At 37.3% G+C, this 14,962-nt stretch overlaps 1 protein-coding gene across 1 annotated transcript in view; it reads right to left on the bottom strand.

Annotated features, from left to right (window-relative positions):
* ZNF804A (zinc finger protein 804A) overlaps window positions 1–3,939 on the bottom strand; it is a gene marked incomplete at its 5' end in the record, with an annotated part of 36,173 nt that extends 32,234 nt beyond the window's left edge. The window contains one exon of the mRNA XM_010164535.1: window positions 3,796–3,939. Coding sequence (XP_010162837.1) covers window positions 3,796–3,939 — 144 coding nt within the window. The remainder of the gene's footprint in view (window positions 1–3,795) is intronic.
* Window positions 3,940–14,962: the final 11,023 nt, after the last annotated feature.

Raw genomic sequence — 14,962 nt, forward strand, 5'->3', positions numbered from 1 at the left:
AGAAATGTGTGTCTGTAATAGGGAACGAAGACACCTAGTAATTTAGTCTTCCTGCATAATTTGTGTTTTAGTACTTCCATACAATTTTAAATACATTTTTAGAGCAGGGAGATCATTTTCATCTGGGGAGAGACAGTTTGAGAAATGACCTCTAATTCTGTGGGGGAAAATTCCTACTTATAATTTACTTAATTGATTGTATTTGCATATCTAGATGCAAATACATTAGGGCTATTAATTTTATTTTGCATCACAGCTTTTTGTTGTTGTTTGATATTTGGAAGAGCACTCCAGGGAGAGGAAACAGCACCAAGCTCAGATGCATTGCCATGATATTAAGTGATTAATCAGAAGTTCTGGGATGGAGAGGAAGACTTTCAAATACAGGAATAAAACCACTTCATTCTTGTAGCAACAAAAGGCTCTTGAGGGATGATGTAGGGGACCAAGCTGTGTGATCCAGCCTTCTTCACTGACAAGACAAAACAACTCCTGACTCTGAACAGCTACGAGACGAAGGTCATTCAGAGCCTTAGACTCAATGCTCAGTCACATTTACCAAAACCGCAGCGTTTTGAGGAACACAGGCAGGATTTTTTTCACCCTATATGAATACAGCACTTCAAAGAGCTCCTCATGTGCTTCTGAATACTTGAGAAATGCTGCATAAAATCATACAGATGTTTTTAAAGTCCTAGCATGGGTCTCAAAAGCTGCATTCGTTATTTTAGACCATCATCATCAAATAGCAATTCTCTCATTACTGTACTAAATAACAGCAGTTCTGCCTTAGTCACATTTCTCTCTGTATTGAGACCAGAACATTTTTGTTTTTTAAAAAACACCTGCATTATATTTAGGGGTTTTTCTTTATTTTTTTGTCTAGTATTTCAAAGCAAAAAAGAGTCCATTTTTCTCTATTACCATTGACTGCTTGCAAGTTGTTTTTCCAGGAGTATTTCATAAAGGCTACAGATACTGCTCTGCAAACTGTATTATCAAAGTTAAGAACAAGAGAACTCTCTAACAGAGGCAGTGGAGATCTTGAGACACTGGTCTCAACTCCTTCAGGTCCTAGGAAATAAAATTAGTTTTGTCCTATTCCTGTTCTTTCCTTCTGGACCAGTCAGAAGGATCTCATGCTATCTCAAAGCATGGGTATTCAGAAGCATAAAACAAAATAAACTGAAACACAACCATCCCCTGACAGTACAGGGCCTCCCATCCAATGGAGAAAAACTGTGGTTTAATCATAAAACCTTCTATTTTAAATCTTGTAAATCTTCTGTGCTAGCAACCTTTGAGTTGATGGGAAAAAATGCAAATCTTCTACAATAAAATTCAGGTACAGGAGCTGTTATGAAAATTTTCTCTGATAAACCATCCCATGGCTTAGATGGTATGATAAGCGCGCTCAATTAGGATTAAATATGGCTTTTCAGAACAGCTAGGATGAACTCAGGTTTAGGCAGAATTTTAATCCATTTGATGATATAGAAACCACTGTCAGGTGCTGGGATCACTGAAACTGAACTGGCTGCATATGCTCACCACTATTCTTGGATCGTGGGAAACTTTTTCTAGTAAGTGCTTTTCCTTACACATCCATTATTAGTAGAAAGGTGTGTTCAAAGGGAGAAAGAGAAAAATATGAAGCAAAATCCAAAGACAGATTATCTGTGCCTCTCACCCCTACTGAACTGCTGGAAAATTTCTGCCATTGAGGTAGGAAGTTTCAAGACAAAATCAGAGCATTCAACAGTAAGACCTGCTAATGGCTCTAGCACACTTAGTAAAATTAGGTTACTCAAAAAAACCCCACATGCTATGAAGGTCCTTGAAAACTGAGCAAATCTGAGTGAACCTGCACTGCAGCATATGCTGCCTGCTTCCTTTTCCACCCAAAATTTGGGAAGAGGAATGTTTTTTCTTTATCACACCAGTAGAAACCACCACAAAAAAAAACACTTCAGAAGAGTTAAACTTCACTTGACGTTTTAATCTCAGGAATCAATAGTCTTATTTGCCAGTAATATTACAGAAAATTACTAGTTTGCCCAAACAAGCATCTCTACATTTTTTTCTACTGGAAAACTTGAAACTTTTGTCTGATTTCCTACCAGGGAGATTAGAATTGTGGAGGTCTAACAGTGGAAGAGGATGGCTTCCTGTGTTTCACCACACATCCACAGAGCCACATGCAAACACAGACATACAGAGCCCCTATACAAAAGATGGAGAGGGATGATCTGCCATGCTCTGTCGGACACTGGTGCGGTGTCCACCATCTCTTGTCTAAAACTATCAGAAAACAAGAATAACTATGTGAACTACTGGAAATAAGTCCCTGTTCTCATACCTGAGCTCAGTTTCAAAATCAGTTTTTTATTAATACTGAATAGAGGAATGAACACTGCAGCCTTCAGGTTATTATTTAAAAGTTCTTCAGAGCACTGAAAAATTAATAAAAAATCCTAAGAGAGTTCAAGTGGGGAAGAGACTGCCTATCACTTCTTTTTTCCTGCCTTCCATCAATGAGGTGCTGCTGTGTGAACATAACAGCTGAAAAATCAGTTCCAGCTGTATTTTAACTAAAAATATTTGCAACTCATAATAAATATCTATAGGATGCAATGAAGCTACCTGTTAATTTCTTATCTAACATATCTTTCCCTCCAGCTTCTCATAGATTGCTATTGCTGCTGAGGTCCACATCTCTCTAGTTCTCAAAACTAAATCTAACACTCACACTGACAGTGTAAATTATGAGCTAAATAAAAAAATACCAGTGAGAAAGAGGGAAGTGTTGCAGGGAGAGGTGCTGAAGTAGAGAAAAGCAAATCACTGGCCTACATAATACAGATATAAAACACATGTAGCAACTCACCTACGTTCACTCTGAACAGAATTACAGGACAAGGGGAGATTCAATTAGAATGAAAAGCAATCAATCCAGATCCACAATCATATGATTTCACCAGACCAAAAAAAAAAAAAAAAAAAAGAGACAGAGTAATTACCAGCTAAGTGGACTAAGTAGAAATTTCCTGTACAGTTATTACATATCTTTACATTATCATTGCATACCTCTTTGGTGGAGTCAAGATGCATTGTATTTTCCTCTGTATTACATAGTCCTGACCCCTCTGGAGACCAGGACATTGCACTGGCATGTACTGCCCCTTCTGTTATGTGGAAGCACTGCTTTTGTCTTACCAAAGACAAACAACTTGGAAGAGCAGTGATGAAATGTGGTGGTAAAAATGTAAATACCAATGTTTTAAAGCCAACACATATCTTACTGTGAGCTGAGCCAGAGACTTTTCAATACCACAGGTTTTTTTATATTCAATGCATTTAAGTAAAATCATAGCCCGTTTCAGAATTGTATCTGCACTAAAAGAAAGTTTACCAAAGAGTACGGCAATTTTCCTACCCACATCTCATGCAACAAATGCTTCCCAGTAAACAGTCTCCTAGGTATACCACAGTATTTATTTATGTCTAAAATTAAACTGATAACAAGGAAATTGTACATTTACACTTTAAATCATATTCTTCATCATTCCCTGTTCCTCTTCATCATTTAAATGATCGCATTTCCCTTTCCACCTAAGAATTTTTGACTGTAAAATCTTTATGTTAACATTTGTTTCTAAGAAAACAGTGTGTTTTGCTTCCTAGAACCTGAAATTTGGGCACAACTCAATTGAGATTTCCAGACCTGCCTGAAGGATGTCTGATTTCATTATTCTACCTGAAACTAAGTCAAAGGAGTGAGCAGATTCCTCTTACCTGTTTGTGAGCATGATCGTAAGAGTTAATGTGATTGTCAAACTCCTGGTGTTTGTAGTACTGCTTGTCACAGAGTTCACAGTAGAAGTTGGCTTTAAGATCTTCCAGAGCTTTTGCTATCGTGTTTTTCTTTTCAGCATAATCCTAGAGGGGGGCGGGAAAAAGTAATTTTAGTTTTGCCTTTGATGCTGCAAATGGATTTTCTGCTCTGCAGTTAATCATATTTGTAAACATTTACACACCTCCGTAACGAAAAGCCTTCACATATTTGCTGTGTTACACTGCACATATTTACTCTATCTGCTGCAAGGCTGAAGATTTGCACACTTCAATTTGCTCTACAGTTGCCAGCTCCCCTTAGGGGCTCTGTCAGAGGCTAGAAGGACTTCCCCAGGTTCTGTCTAAATACAAATATTTATCATGCTAAAGGCTATTTTTGAGTTAATTTCAATCACTGCTCTAAAGATCTTCCAGGTAATATATCCAAGCAGAATAAGCACAAAGATACAAATGGCAATAATTTAGTTATTAGGCTTTTACAAGAAATTATACATACTAAAAAAACTCCCCAAAAAGAAACAAACAAAAAAAAAACAATTAAAGAAACCGTCCTGGGTCCTTCTTGAACGCGTGTTCACACGTAAACATTAGGAACAATTTCATAGCAGTGATGTAATGAGAACCTTCCATAGCTTTGCTATTTGACATCCAATATTAGAAGGACAGATACATATCCCCATTTACCATACATTAGCAAAAGCATTACAAACAACCTTGCTTATCATTTATAAGTAAATTATATACAAGTAATATGTATTAATTTCCTAAATACACTGATGATAACATGGCCTGCTCTGAAAGAACATGGAAATGGTCTGTCATCTCAAATCAGTTTAATACCAGTTAAACACTGAACATGTATAACTTCAGTGCAATGACTCCTGCTTTTGATAAGTCCATCTGGAACGGAATCACACCCTGAAATCCCCAAAGCAGCAAATATTGTTTAAGAAAATACACCCCTTTGATTTGTCTCACAAAATCTGATCACTGTGCACTCTTTGGAACTGACCCTAAACTCCCCTTGTTTCTGTCTTCTTTCCTTTTTGCTTAGATTAACATAAAAGATGATCTCATAATCAGAACCCCCCAAGCTTAGTTAATTTGGGGAAAAATGTCCCTATTTGCTAGCAGTTTTCACAGCTTAGGACTTGTATAATTCCAATATATTTTTGTGAATTTAAAATGGAAAATTTATGTTTATCACATAAGAATATTTTCATAATGATGTTTATTTTTAAAAGAGAGGAATAACAGTCATAGAATTATATCTACAAAGTACTTATTTAAAATAGTAGTTTAAATATAATTCAGCATGATTGGACTGCTAGTAAACACCGTTGATTCATACCCAAACTAAAGGTACTCCCTCATCAAAATTTTGTCCATTAAAAGAACTGCAAAAGTCACTTCAGAGTGGTGTTCTGAATACTGGCTGGCACATGAGGATTTCACATATTTCTAAAATTATGTTTCATAAAATCTGTTTCGTTTAAAACCGAAGTGAGTTAGCATTTTATTTCAAGAAACAGCAGTATTTTACACTTTGAAATACATTTATGCTGTATGGAAACCTACCCTGGAAACTTTGCACTTAGTTCTTGGTATCAACTAGTAAGAAACTACAGGTTTTGAACTACTTCAATTATTCCCAAGATGCCTATGTTTAGGAAAGCATTGGAGACAGCATATACAGACCCTCTAAGGAGGTATACTCCCTAAATCACTTTTAAAGTAATTCTCATAGTGTACAAAGGGATGCCACCTAATTTGTCTTTTTTTGAAACACAAAAAAGAAAATTCTGGATCTGGGGGAATTATCAGAACTCCAAAATATGATATATGACATCTGTGAAGGATGAGAGCAAATATGAAGGATTCTAAGACAAGAACAGTCAATTGAATAATAGTTTTTCTTTAAAGAAAGATCTCACACCCTGTTCTTGACTAACCCTCAAGCAAAATTTTGCAAGACTTACTAATGTAGCATAACACCTTGAATATTATGTAACTAACTTCATTGGTGTTCCTCTTGACATCAAGCACCATTTTTGAAACAATATACTTATTAAATAGCAGAATCTAAGCCAAATGCAATTATATTTGACATGCCAGAGTATCCTAATGGAGCAGAGACACTGGAAGCCCATGAACAACTTTACTGCAAAGTAATAAAATCTCATAATGATCTTGTGCTTTCTACTACTAAACTCCTACAGCTAGGGTTCTTTCAGGGCTAGGGTTAATTTTACATTACAATGTTACATCACAGTTTCAGAGGCAAGTAAAGAATGTCATCGCATCATCCAAACTAGATGCAAATAAATAGATGGAATATAATAACGGAGCTCGATGATGCACGGGAGAGGGGAAAACCAGGCCCTTTAAATGAGAAGAACCAAAAGCATTTGACCTTAGTAACACATGAATGGCTGTATTGGATCAGGTCAACCTTTTGAACCTGTGTAAGATTTCATTTTGTACAACTAAGGAAAGTGACTCTTAACTAAGGACTGTTCCTTTTGCTTTGCTTTGCATCTGCATCCTGCTAGTATCAGTTGTTGTATATCAGAAAAGGTCATAAACATCTATTTTTTATTCCATTTGACTGGGTCACTCATAATGGTATCCAGCCCCTAACACGCTGCCTCCCGGGTATCACTCTCTGAATGGGATAGCTCTAGTTTATTCAGGCATGCCTTACATCAAGGCCACTCCTTACCTCTGCTTGTTCTTTTCACAGTCTCTGAAAGACGATGTGGTAACACAATATACCATGGTGCCACGCAGTACTATATTAATATTTTCTACTCTATCGCTTTTTGTAGCATGTCTTAACATATGAATTTTTCAAAATTACAGTAGAGCACTAAACCAACATTTTTATGGAACTCCTTTATCACCTACATCCTTTGCTGCTGTCTAGTATTTTGCTGGCAGGAGATGTTTCTACCCAACTACTAAACTTCACCTGACTTCAGGAACTTCACATTTGTCCAGTGGCAGCAATGGCCACTAACAAACCTCAAGCCTGAGGTACTGGCTTTGAGATCTAAGCATGGGCAATAGCATTAACTATAGATTGTGGGCAGTGAAGTATTTCTCTCCAACTGGAATATACTCATAGTAAAAATTTCTAAAGAAATAGTAGCAGATGTGATTATTTTTTACAAAATTTTGCATTGTGTTGCACTTCAAACAATAACGAAACAAATGATGCCCATTTATTCATGTTAGCCCCTAAAACTACTAGATGAGATTTATTAATTTTATTTTAATCTGGTGGGAAAAGATACGGGATCATCTCTCCAGACATCTTTGTTAGTCCTTTCCAAGAGTTCAGCTCATTGTATTGCACATGTACATGCAAAAAAACCCCTTAATAAAACCCTTAAGGGAGGGTGTTCCCTGCATCCATGGGATCCCCCAGGCTGTGTTAGGACTGAGGATAAATTCTGGTTGCTGGCTGGCATGGGGAGCCAAGGAAAGTCCGATTTCAAGGATGAATGGGGAATGGAAAGAGGAGTACAGAGGATGCTGGTTCTCTGCTTGCTAGGCTATTTCTACTGATTTCACAAGGAGTTCTACTGTGGAAGAGGCGGCTTTCGTTAGCTCTGTCAATTTTCATTTGGGCATAACTGCCCCAAAACTGACAGTACAAAATTACAGTCCCTGGACCTTGGTAGTACTGGGCAATGGATTGCAGACAGAAATCACCTGGAAACTTACTGGAGAGGAATATTCCTGGAGTCAAGTAGCAGCCAAAAAACTGACTTAAACTGGTTAAATATGATCAAGCTTAGTCTCAATTTCATCAAGATTTGCAAACCGTCCTGGAAGTTTTAAAAGAACTTTGTATTATGATTCAGCTCGGTAATGAAACTCAGAACTGAGTGTCGCTTAGTTTCATTATTTTCTTCCTGAAAGGCTTATTATCTGAAAGCCTACAGCTATAATTCACTGTAGCTATTTTTCATAATTTATATGAAAGATCTCTAATAAGCGATCACATCGATCAGCTGGCTTTATTTCTCTAAATCCATCTTCTCCATCTTCCAAAGCCTTAAGCCTGGGCAAATGCTACTGCAAATGTCTGATAAATTGGATTAAGAGGGGCTACCTCTCACTAAATAGGCTGGACTTTGTGCTCAAGTTATATGAGAGAAAAAGAAGGAAAGCTACAGAAACACTAAACACTTTACACAGATAACTTTGGAGAGCTGACTGGATGCCTCAATCTAGTGGATATTTTTATGGAGTGCTCATACTTCTTCTGCAGAAAGGTCAGCTAGAAAAAAAAGAGTAAGAATGTGAAATGATAATATATCACCTACTCCATAGTGGCTACCAGTGTGAATATTCTTACTTTACAATAAATGTGAGCTCCTTTTATTGCAGTAAGCTATTCTGCATTTACTGTAGACTTAAAAGGGTCAGGCCTGCAGTCACTGCAAAGTAAAATGTATTACAGAAATAAAATCCTTCTTCAGGATAATTTACTGGTAGAGTCAACCCAGAGAGGATTAGACTGCTCTGGTCTGATCCTCGGGATTAGGTCACATTAAACCTGACAGATGTTCCAGTGTAACCTTGTTTCACAAAAAAAAATAAAAATTTATATAATTGTTTTCTGTCTGAATAATTAAAAAAATAAAAAAGCAAAATTGTATTTTGAACACTGTCAAAAACCTACAGCTAATACTCTTGATTTGGCAAAACTGTTCTATAGGGTAGCTGTATTTGTATGAAAGGATCTGCCTAAAAATATGCTGTTACCAAAAAAAAGAAAAAAACCCCAACCAACCAACCAGAAAACACCAAGGGAAAAATCAGCCATAGCTTAAGAGCACATTTCTCTATAGCCAATTAACTGCAATACCCGTGGACACAATTATGATTCCTTAATTTCTGGCATATTTACTAGGCATTATTAAGACAGTGTGAAGAAGCAGAGTTCACTGAACAAAATGTGCAACTTACTAATGTATCTTTTGCTACTAATCAGTATTATTCGGTACATATAATTTTTTTTAATACCTTCGCATATCACTTTTTTTTCTCATGTAAGCAGTCTGTACATCATCCACTGATGCACTTGAAGGAATAAATAAAAAATACAATACATTGATAATATTAATGCAGCCTAGTATCAAATCTAATTATTTATAAGGTTCTTGTCCTTATCAAGGTGGTGAGACTAAAACAAAAGGCAATTAGATGCACTGATCAAATTACTCAGTGCTCTTAAATTCATTTCCAAGCAGTGTAGAGTGAGTTTCAGTTTCATACCAAGTTTGCAAGAATCTTGTCAGATCTTTTTTGATTACCTTACCTGAAACTTTCCCATTAGCTCTGAGACACGGTATCAACCTGAAACTCACAAAGCCATGAACATTCAATGTTGCATCCTTGATTTCTTGCTCCCACCCGACATTCTCCTTTCAGGCAAAGGAGTTTCCACCAGCAATGACCCCACTGGTTCACTGCACTGGATGAGGATGGGCCCAAGGAAGAAGTGGTACCCTGAAGACCCCTACATTAACTGAACATCAGAGGCTGGAAAAAACCCACCCTACCTTTATTTTCTCTTCAAAATTACCTACAGACATTTGGTTTCAACCAAAACACTTATTATATACAAGAGAGCTAATCAGTGTTCTGTTGGGTGCATACTTGAAAATGGCATTGAAGACATGCAAATGATTATAAAACTGCTACATCATAAACACACAGACAGTGTTTCACAGTTAGATAAACATCCTAGCATTAGGATAAATAACATAGTGAAATCAGAAGGAAATATCAAGATTTATTCCAATTAGTGAGTCTGCTTCCTAATGCCATCCTCATTTTTTGAAAAGCCGAATTTGTTAACCATATACCTACTAATGCAAACAGTTGAATTCTGCACCCCCTGCACTAAATGGTGCGAGACGGATGTAAACAGGGACAGAGCTGGATCCGGTGGAGAGCAAAGCAATGCAGAACAGTGTCCTGTGATGTTAAAATTGAATTAACTTGAAAGGAAGCTTATGTTGAGACAGCAATTTGTTATCAAATTTGTCTGTCTCATTAACTTACTTAAAGCACTTATACTGTATAATTACTTTTAACTAGGACTCATAAAATCACTTGATTGGGTTTTTTTGCCATTAACACTAACTGTTGTGCATAGATCTGTAGAATTATTTATTTATTCTAGTACTTTAAAACTTACTTCCAGGCAGAGCATGCACTTACAAGGTGAGAGTGCTGGCCACAGATTTTTGCTTGGGTACTAGTATGAAGAAGGAGCTCTTCATCAGTGCTTATGAGAAAGCAGAGGTCTAGTTACAATGGAGATGGAGTAGATCTCTATCACTAATCTTTTGAAGTCCATACAAGCCAGAACTGAAGAAGGCTTTGCCGTAGAAAATAAAGAAGGTTTAACTCTAGATAGTGTTTAACTCTAGATAGTGAACTGAATATTAATTACTGTTTACTGATAAGCAGGGGAAGAAGGAGGCCAAAATTAATCTTCCTTATTCCTCTATGTTAAATAGTCCAGTCACACACTTTAATTAGAGCAGAATTTTGATTTTAAAACATCCTGGGGTTGACTTTTGGCATTTAATTTCCTTATAGCAGGCATGTAGACATCTAAAGATTTTCATAGCTACTTAATGCAATTTCATTGTCAGGTAAGTGTCTAATGTAATTAGACTCTTCGGGAAAATCAAGTTTTTCTATTTGATCCTTCCAGCGACACACTAAACTAAATGAAGTGCCTTTTAACCCTGCAGAACTTGCAGCCCTGGAGATGGACTGAAAACCCCTCTTGAGCATGAAAACCGAGCAGTGGAACAAATGTCAGTGTTGATGCCCGGCAGTCCTCAGCCCAAAAGACATATGAACACATCCTGCATAAGGAATTTCAGGACCCAAGGAAGGGCAAAGGACAGGGCAAGGTGTTTATTTATTTCCCCTCAGGTTAACTGACTGGACAATTCATCGGCTGCTATTAATTTGTATTAAAAAGTTGCTCTAAAGCTCTTCAAGCTCTAATTTGTTGTTGAAGTTAGTTTTTGGTCTAGTAAAAACTGCCAGTAAAGTTGGCTGGTACATCAGGGAAACAGAAATACTGGACCTCATCTTATTAAATATATTGATTTTTGAGCACATGATTGATCTAAGGGACAACTTACATATGAAAATCTGCATACCCATATTTTCAGGATGCAAGTTCTTGGTGGTTATTGAGTTCAGTTTTCCTAGCTTTGGCTGCTGTAACTGACTGGAATAATTTTTTTTTCTTTTTACCATGATCTTCTATCATGATTTTTTTCTTTGCTATGTTTTCAAAACACTGTTTTTATTTTATCTTTTCTGCTTCTGCTTATATTTTCAAAAGGTTTTTTTTTTTTATGTTTCTGTCCCATTTTGTTCCTCTCAAGAACACAACTTCTCCATGACTGGTTAAAATTGCAATCTGGTCTACTTTCAAACAAATCTGAAACTTTGTTATTTAAAGACAAATCAACGTCTCAAAAATGTGAGCATTATATTTATCCTACCGAGGAGTTTCAAACTGTATTTTAAATGCAATGGGTCCACTGCATTTTCACAGCCAATGTGTTTGTTAGGAGCAGAGTGCTGCTAAACTGCGCATGGTGCTGAGTGAAGTAAGCGCTCCTGGAAATCCCCCCAATAGACTCAGTGATTTTTCTTTAAAGACTCTTTTAGTGATTCCATTTTACTATGGCTTTCCAGGCTATTAAACCTTTTCATGCAAATTTACTATCTTTTTATAGCTTCAGGGACCCACCATGTCTAGCCTAACATTATATAATTTTAAGTTACGTGCCATGAGCACTTAAATACCCAGCCATTGAAAAAGACACCTCAGAACTGGGCCAGGTAGGTTTGTGTGCCTGCCCAACACAGACAGGAAACAGTTCCAGCTGCAAACCAGAAGGATGGTCTAGCTGATGGTCCTATATCAGCTTATCCCACTGGGAAGAACTATCTCCTGTGCAGATATTTGGTTATTAAATGGAATACATCCTGTACATTCAATTTAGTTAAAAAAAACCACCACCACCACCACCACAACAGCAAACTCCATAAACCACTAGGAATCATTCTCCTGAGCTCCTTCAGTTATCTCATGATGAATATATGTGAGCTTAAGATTTGCAGTATGATGCAATATGACACAGTAAATATTTATTTTCCTAAAATTAATCCTTAGTGTTGCCACAGTCAGAAAAAGACTTCATCTGAACACACACACACACAAAAAAAAGGGTGGGAAAAAGAAAATAAAGCTTAATTCCTTTTGGCAGTTTAAAATAATGCAAATAAATCTTTCTACTCACAAGCCCACAGAAAAAAGTTTCTCTTAATAGGAAACTGAACTAAGTTTAAATTTGCCATAGAGAAAACTCCTTGCAAAAATCCTTTTAAAAATTCCTTTTAATTCTGGGTTGATTCAAAATACCCTTCACAAGCATTAATCAAGCATGACGAAGATGCTCAGTCTAAGTGGAAAAACAGTAACACCACCTAGACAAAGAGAAAGGAGGCTGTAAGAACAGTGCTTTGCAAATGCACAAACTGGTGTAGAAGACCGTGCTCTTTCATTTCTGAGATTGTTTTGTAAGCTGCCAAAGTATGAGAAGAGCCCTGCAGAAGCCTTGATTTACCTTGGCAGATCTATGTGATGAGTGACCTTCTTGCAGTCTTATACCCAGAGATAGCATTTTTGAGATGAGATGGGCCTGGTCTTTGTTCTCACTGAAAAGATAATAAAAAATGTTGCAAACTTCTGAATGACTCTGGGTTAAAAAAAAAAGGGGGGGGGGGAGAAAGAAAAGAATGGAGATTGGAGTCAGTGTAGCTGCCGCTGAAGCAAGAGTCTATATAATAAATACAGCAACTGATAACCCATGGCCAATATCTTTTTTTCCAATGATTTTTAATGAAGTTTTTCTTACTTTTTTATTTGTGTGAGAAAGAAATGGCAGATGAAGCATTGACAATGCTATGACCCTCCCATATACAAAAACTTATTTGAATAGATGAGAACTGCTACTTTATGTGAATGTTAATACCTAAGTTTTGAAGACTTTAGGCCATATAAAGCTGGATAGTTGACACTCAATAATTTTTTTTGAAAAAGCGAAAGACAGCAGAAGCTTAATAAAAACACCACTTAAGGCTCATAAGTGCATAAAAGCCTGATTTTAACTCCACCTCCTGGACAAAGGGGAAAAGAAAATATTTCAGTTGATCTGATACTTTTCACCCTTGTGTTGGAAAATGGGGAGAAAATGAAGGACTGCGGTACAGTGTGTGTCGAGACACACTGTTGGGCAAATGCTTCAGAAGTTGAGAGCATCAGAGGATAGAAGAAAAAGCATTTTTATTGATCTCTTTGCTGTCTACCTACTCAGGCAAGTGTTCAGTAACAGTCAGCCCTGCAATGAGGATAGCTAAACTCAAATGTTTTATGTCTAGTATCTGTACCTGAGTTGATGGAAAATACCTAAAAATGACTGGTCATCACCACCAATGACAGTTCCAAGGAGACTCTTAAAACAGCTCCAGGACTGCAGCTGTGCTCTGTATGGCATTGCTGCCGGCAGCGCTGTGTGAGTGACACCTTTTGCTGTGAGATGAACACACAAAGATGAAGCATTTAAAGAGGTGCAGAGAAAATGAGCCGTGTCCACAAAACAGTCACAGTTTCCTCAAAAATATCATACTCAAACTCACACGTTAGCATAAACGACACATTTAGACTGATCTTTCGTCACAGTATTCAATTTTTCTCCATTTTCTGCCCTGTTTTCTGCAAAGCAAATTGTCAAAAATCCCTGAAGTTGAGCAAAAATGCAGAGAATGACATGTCATGCTGTCAGGTAAAGAAATGGGCTTTTAAATACATTTTCGATATACCCTCCAGAAAAGCTCAAGACCAGGCTAGAGACTGACATCTGACTGAAGTTTGAAGGACTATTTCTGCTAATCTGTCACACACTGTGCTCAGAGCCACTACCAGAGAGGGAGATGCTAAACCACAAACCCTACATGAGCAGTGCACTTGTCTCAACTTTTGCTAATAACAAGGACATTGCAAAAACCATCAGGCCCAGTTTGAAACTCCACCATGAAAAGTATTCCATGTATCTTACTGACCATTTCTTTTTGAGCAGTGCCTGTAGGTTCCCATTGCTTTAGGGACTCTGAACAGAATATAAGAGACAGTCTTAGAGTCACCAAAAGTTGAAGCGGTACCTTATAGGTTCCTCCTCCTCAATAGCAAGACTTCTATGCCTCCTCGATGCCAACACACTTTTTTGCAGAAGCATGCATTTATTTAGACCAATTAGGCTAAACATACTTCTACAGGGAAAAAAAAATATGTTTCATTAAAACTTGCATCAGTTTACATATCCAGTTAAGTGGTGTTCAGCTCCACCACCACACCAGAACAAGAGAGTAGTTGCAGGAGATGTGGAACAAGTGAGAAAGCTGGCCAAAACTGACCAACTCTATTACAGAGGGAATCAAAGCTAATAGAAAAAGCTTAAGGTCCAAAAGAAATTAGTGTAACAACCAAAAAAAGCCTCCTCATGTTGTGTGCTCTGTCTGATAAATGTGCCCTTTTAGGTTTCCATAAAACTATATATCCAAAGATCTTCATTTAGTCTTCACAAGGAAGTTGCTATAGGGTTGTGAAACTGCTCACCAGTTACAGAAGCAGCATGACCTTGAGGCACAAGCATCCTCTGATACAACTTAAAAAAAGAAAAGACTGAAAGGGAGAAATAATGGCACAGTATGCTACATAGAAACATATATTGAGGAGATGCCAGCATTAGTGGTGAGCTCGAGGCATTCAGTAAAAGAAACAGATTTCTTGCCTATAAGTGCTGATTTTTTTTCAAAGGCTTCATATTCTTGGATTATTCAATTCTTTCTTAGCCCTAAGCCATCCCTGCCCAGCCAAAAGTTTTCCCTTTTTAGTTGAAAGAAACTCCAGCTGCCTTGAAGAAACAAACAGCAGACAAATACCCTGCTCCACAGAAACTGCTGGATGCACAACAGGCTTTTCCAGCAGGAA

The sequence above is a fragment of the Antrostomus carolinensis genome, unplaced genomic scaffold (genome assembly GCF_000700745.2).
Source record: "Antrostomus carolinensis isolate BGI_N321 unplaced genomic scaffold, ASM70074v2 scaffold18093, whole genome shotgun sequence".
NCBI classification, from domain to species: domain Eukaryota; kingdom Metazoa; phylum Chordata; class Aves; order Caprimulgiformes; family Caprimulgidae; genus Antrostomus; species Antrostomus carolinensis.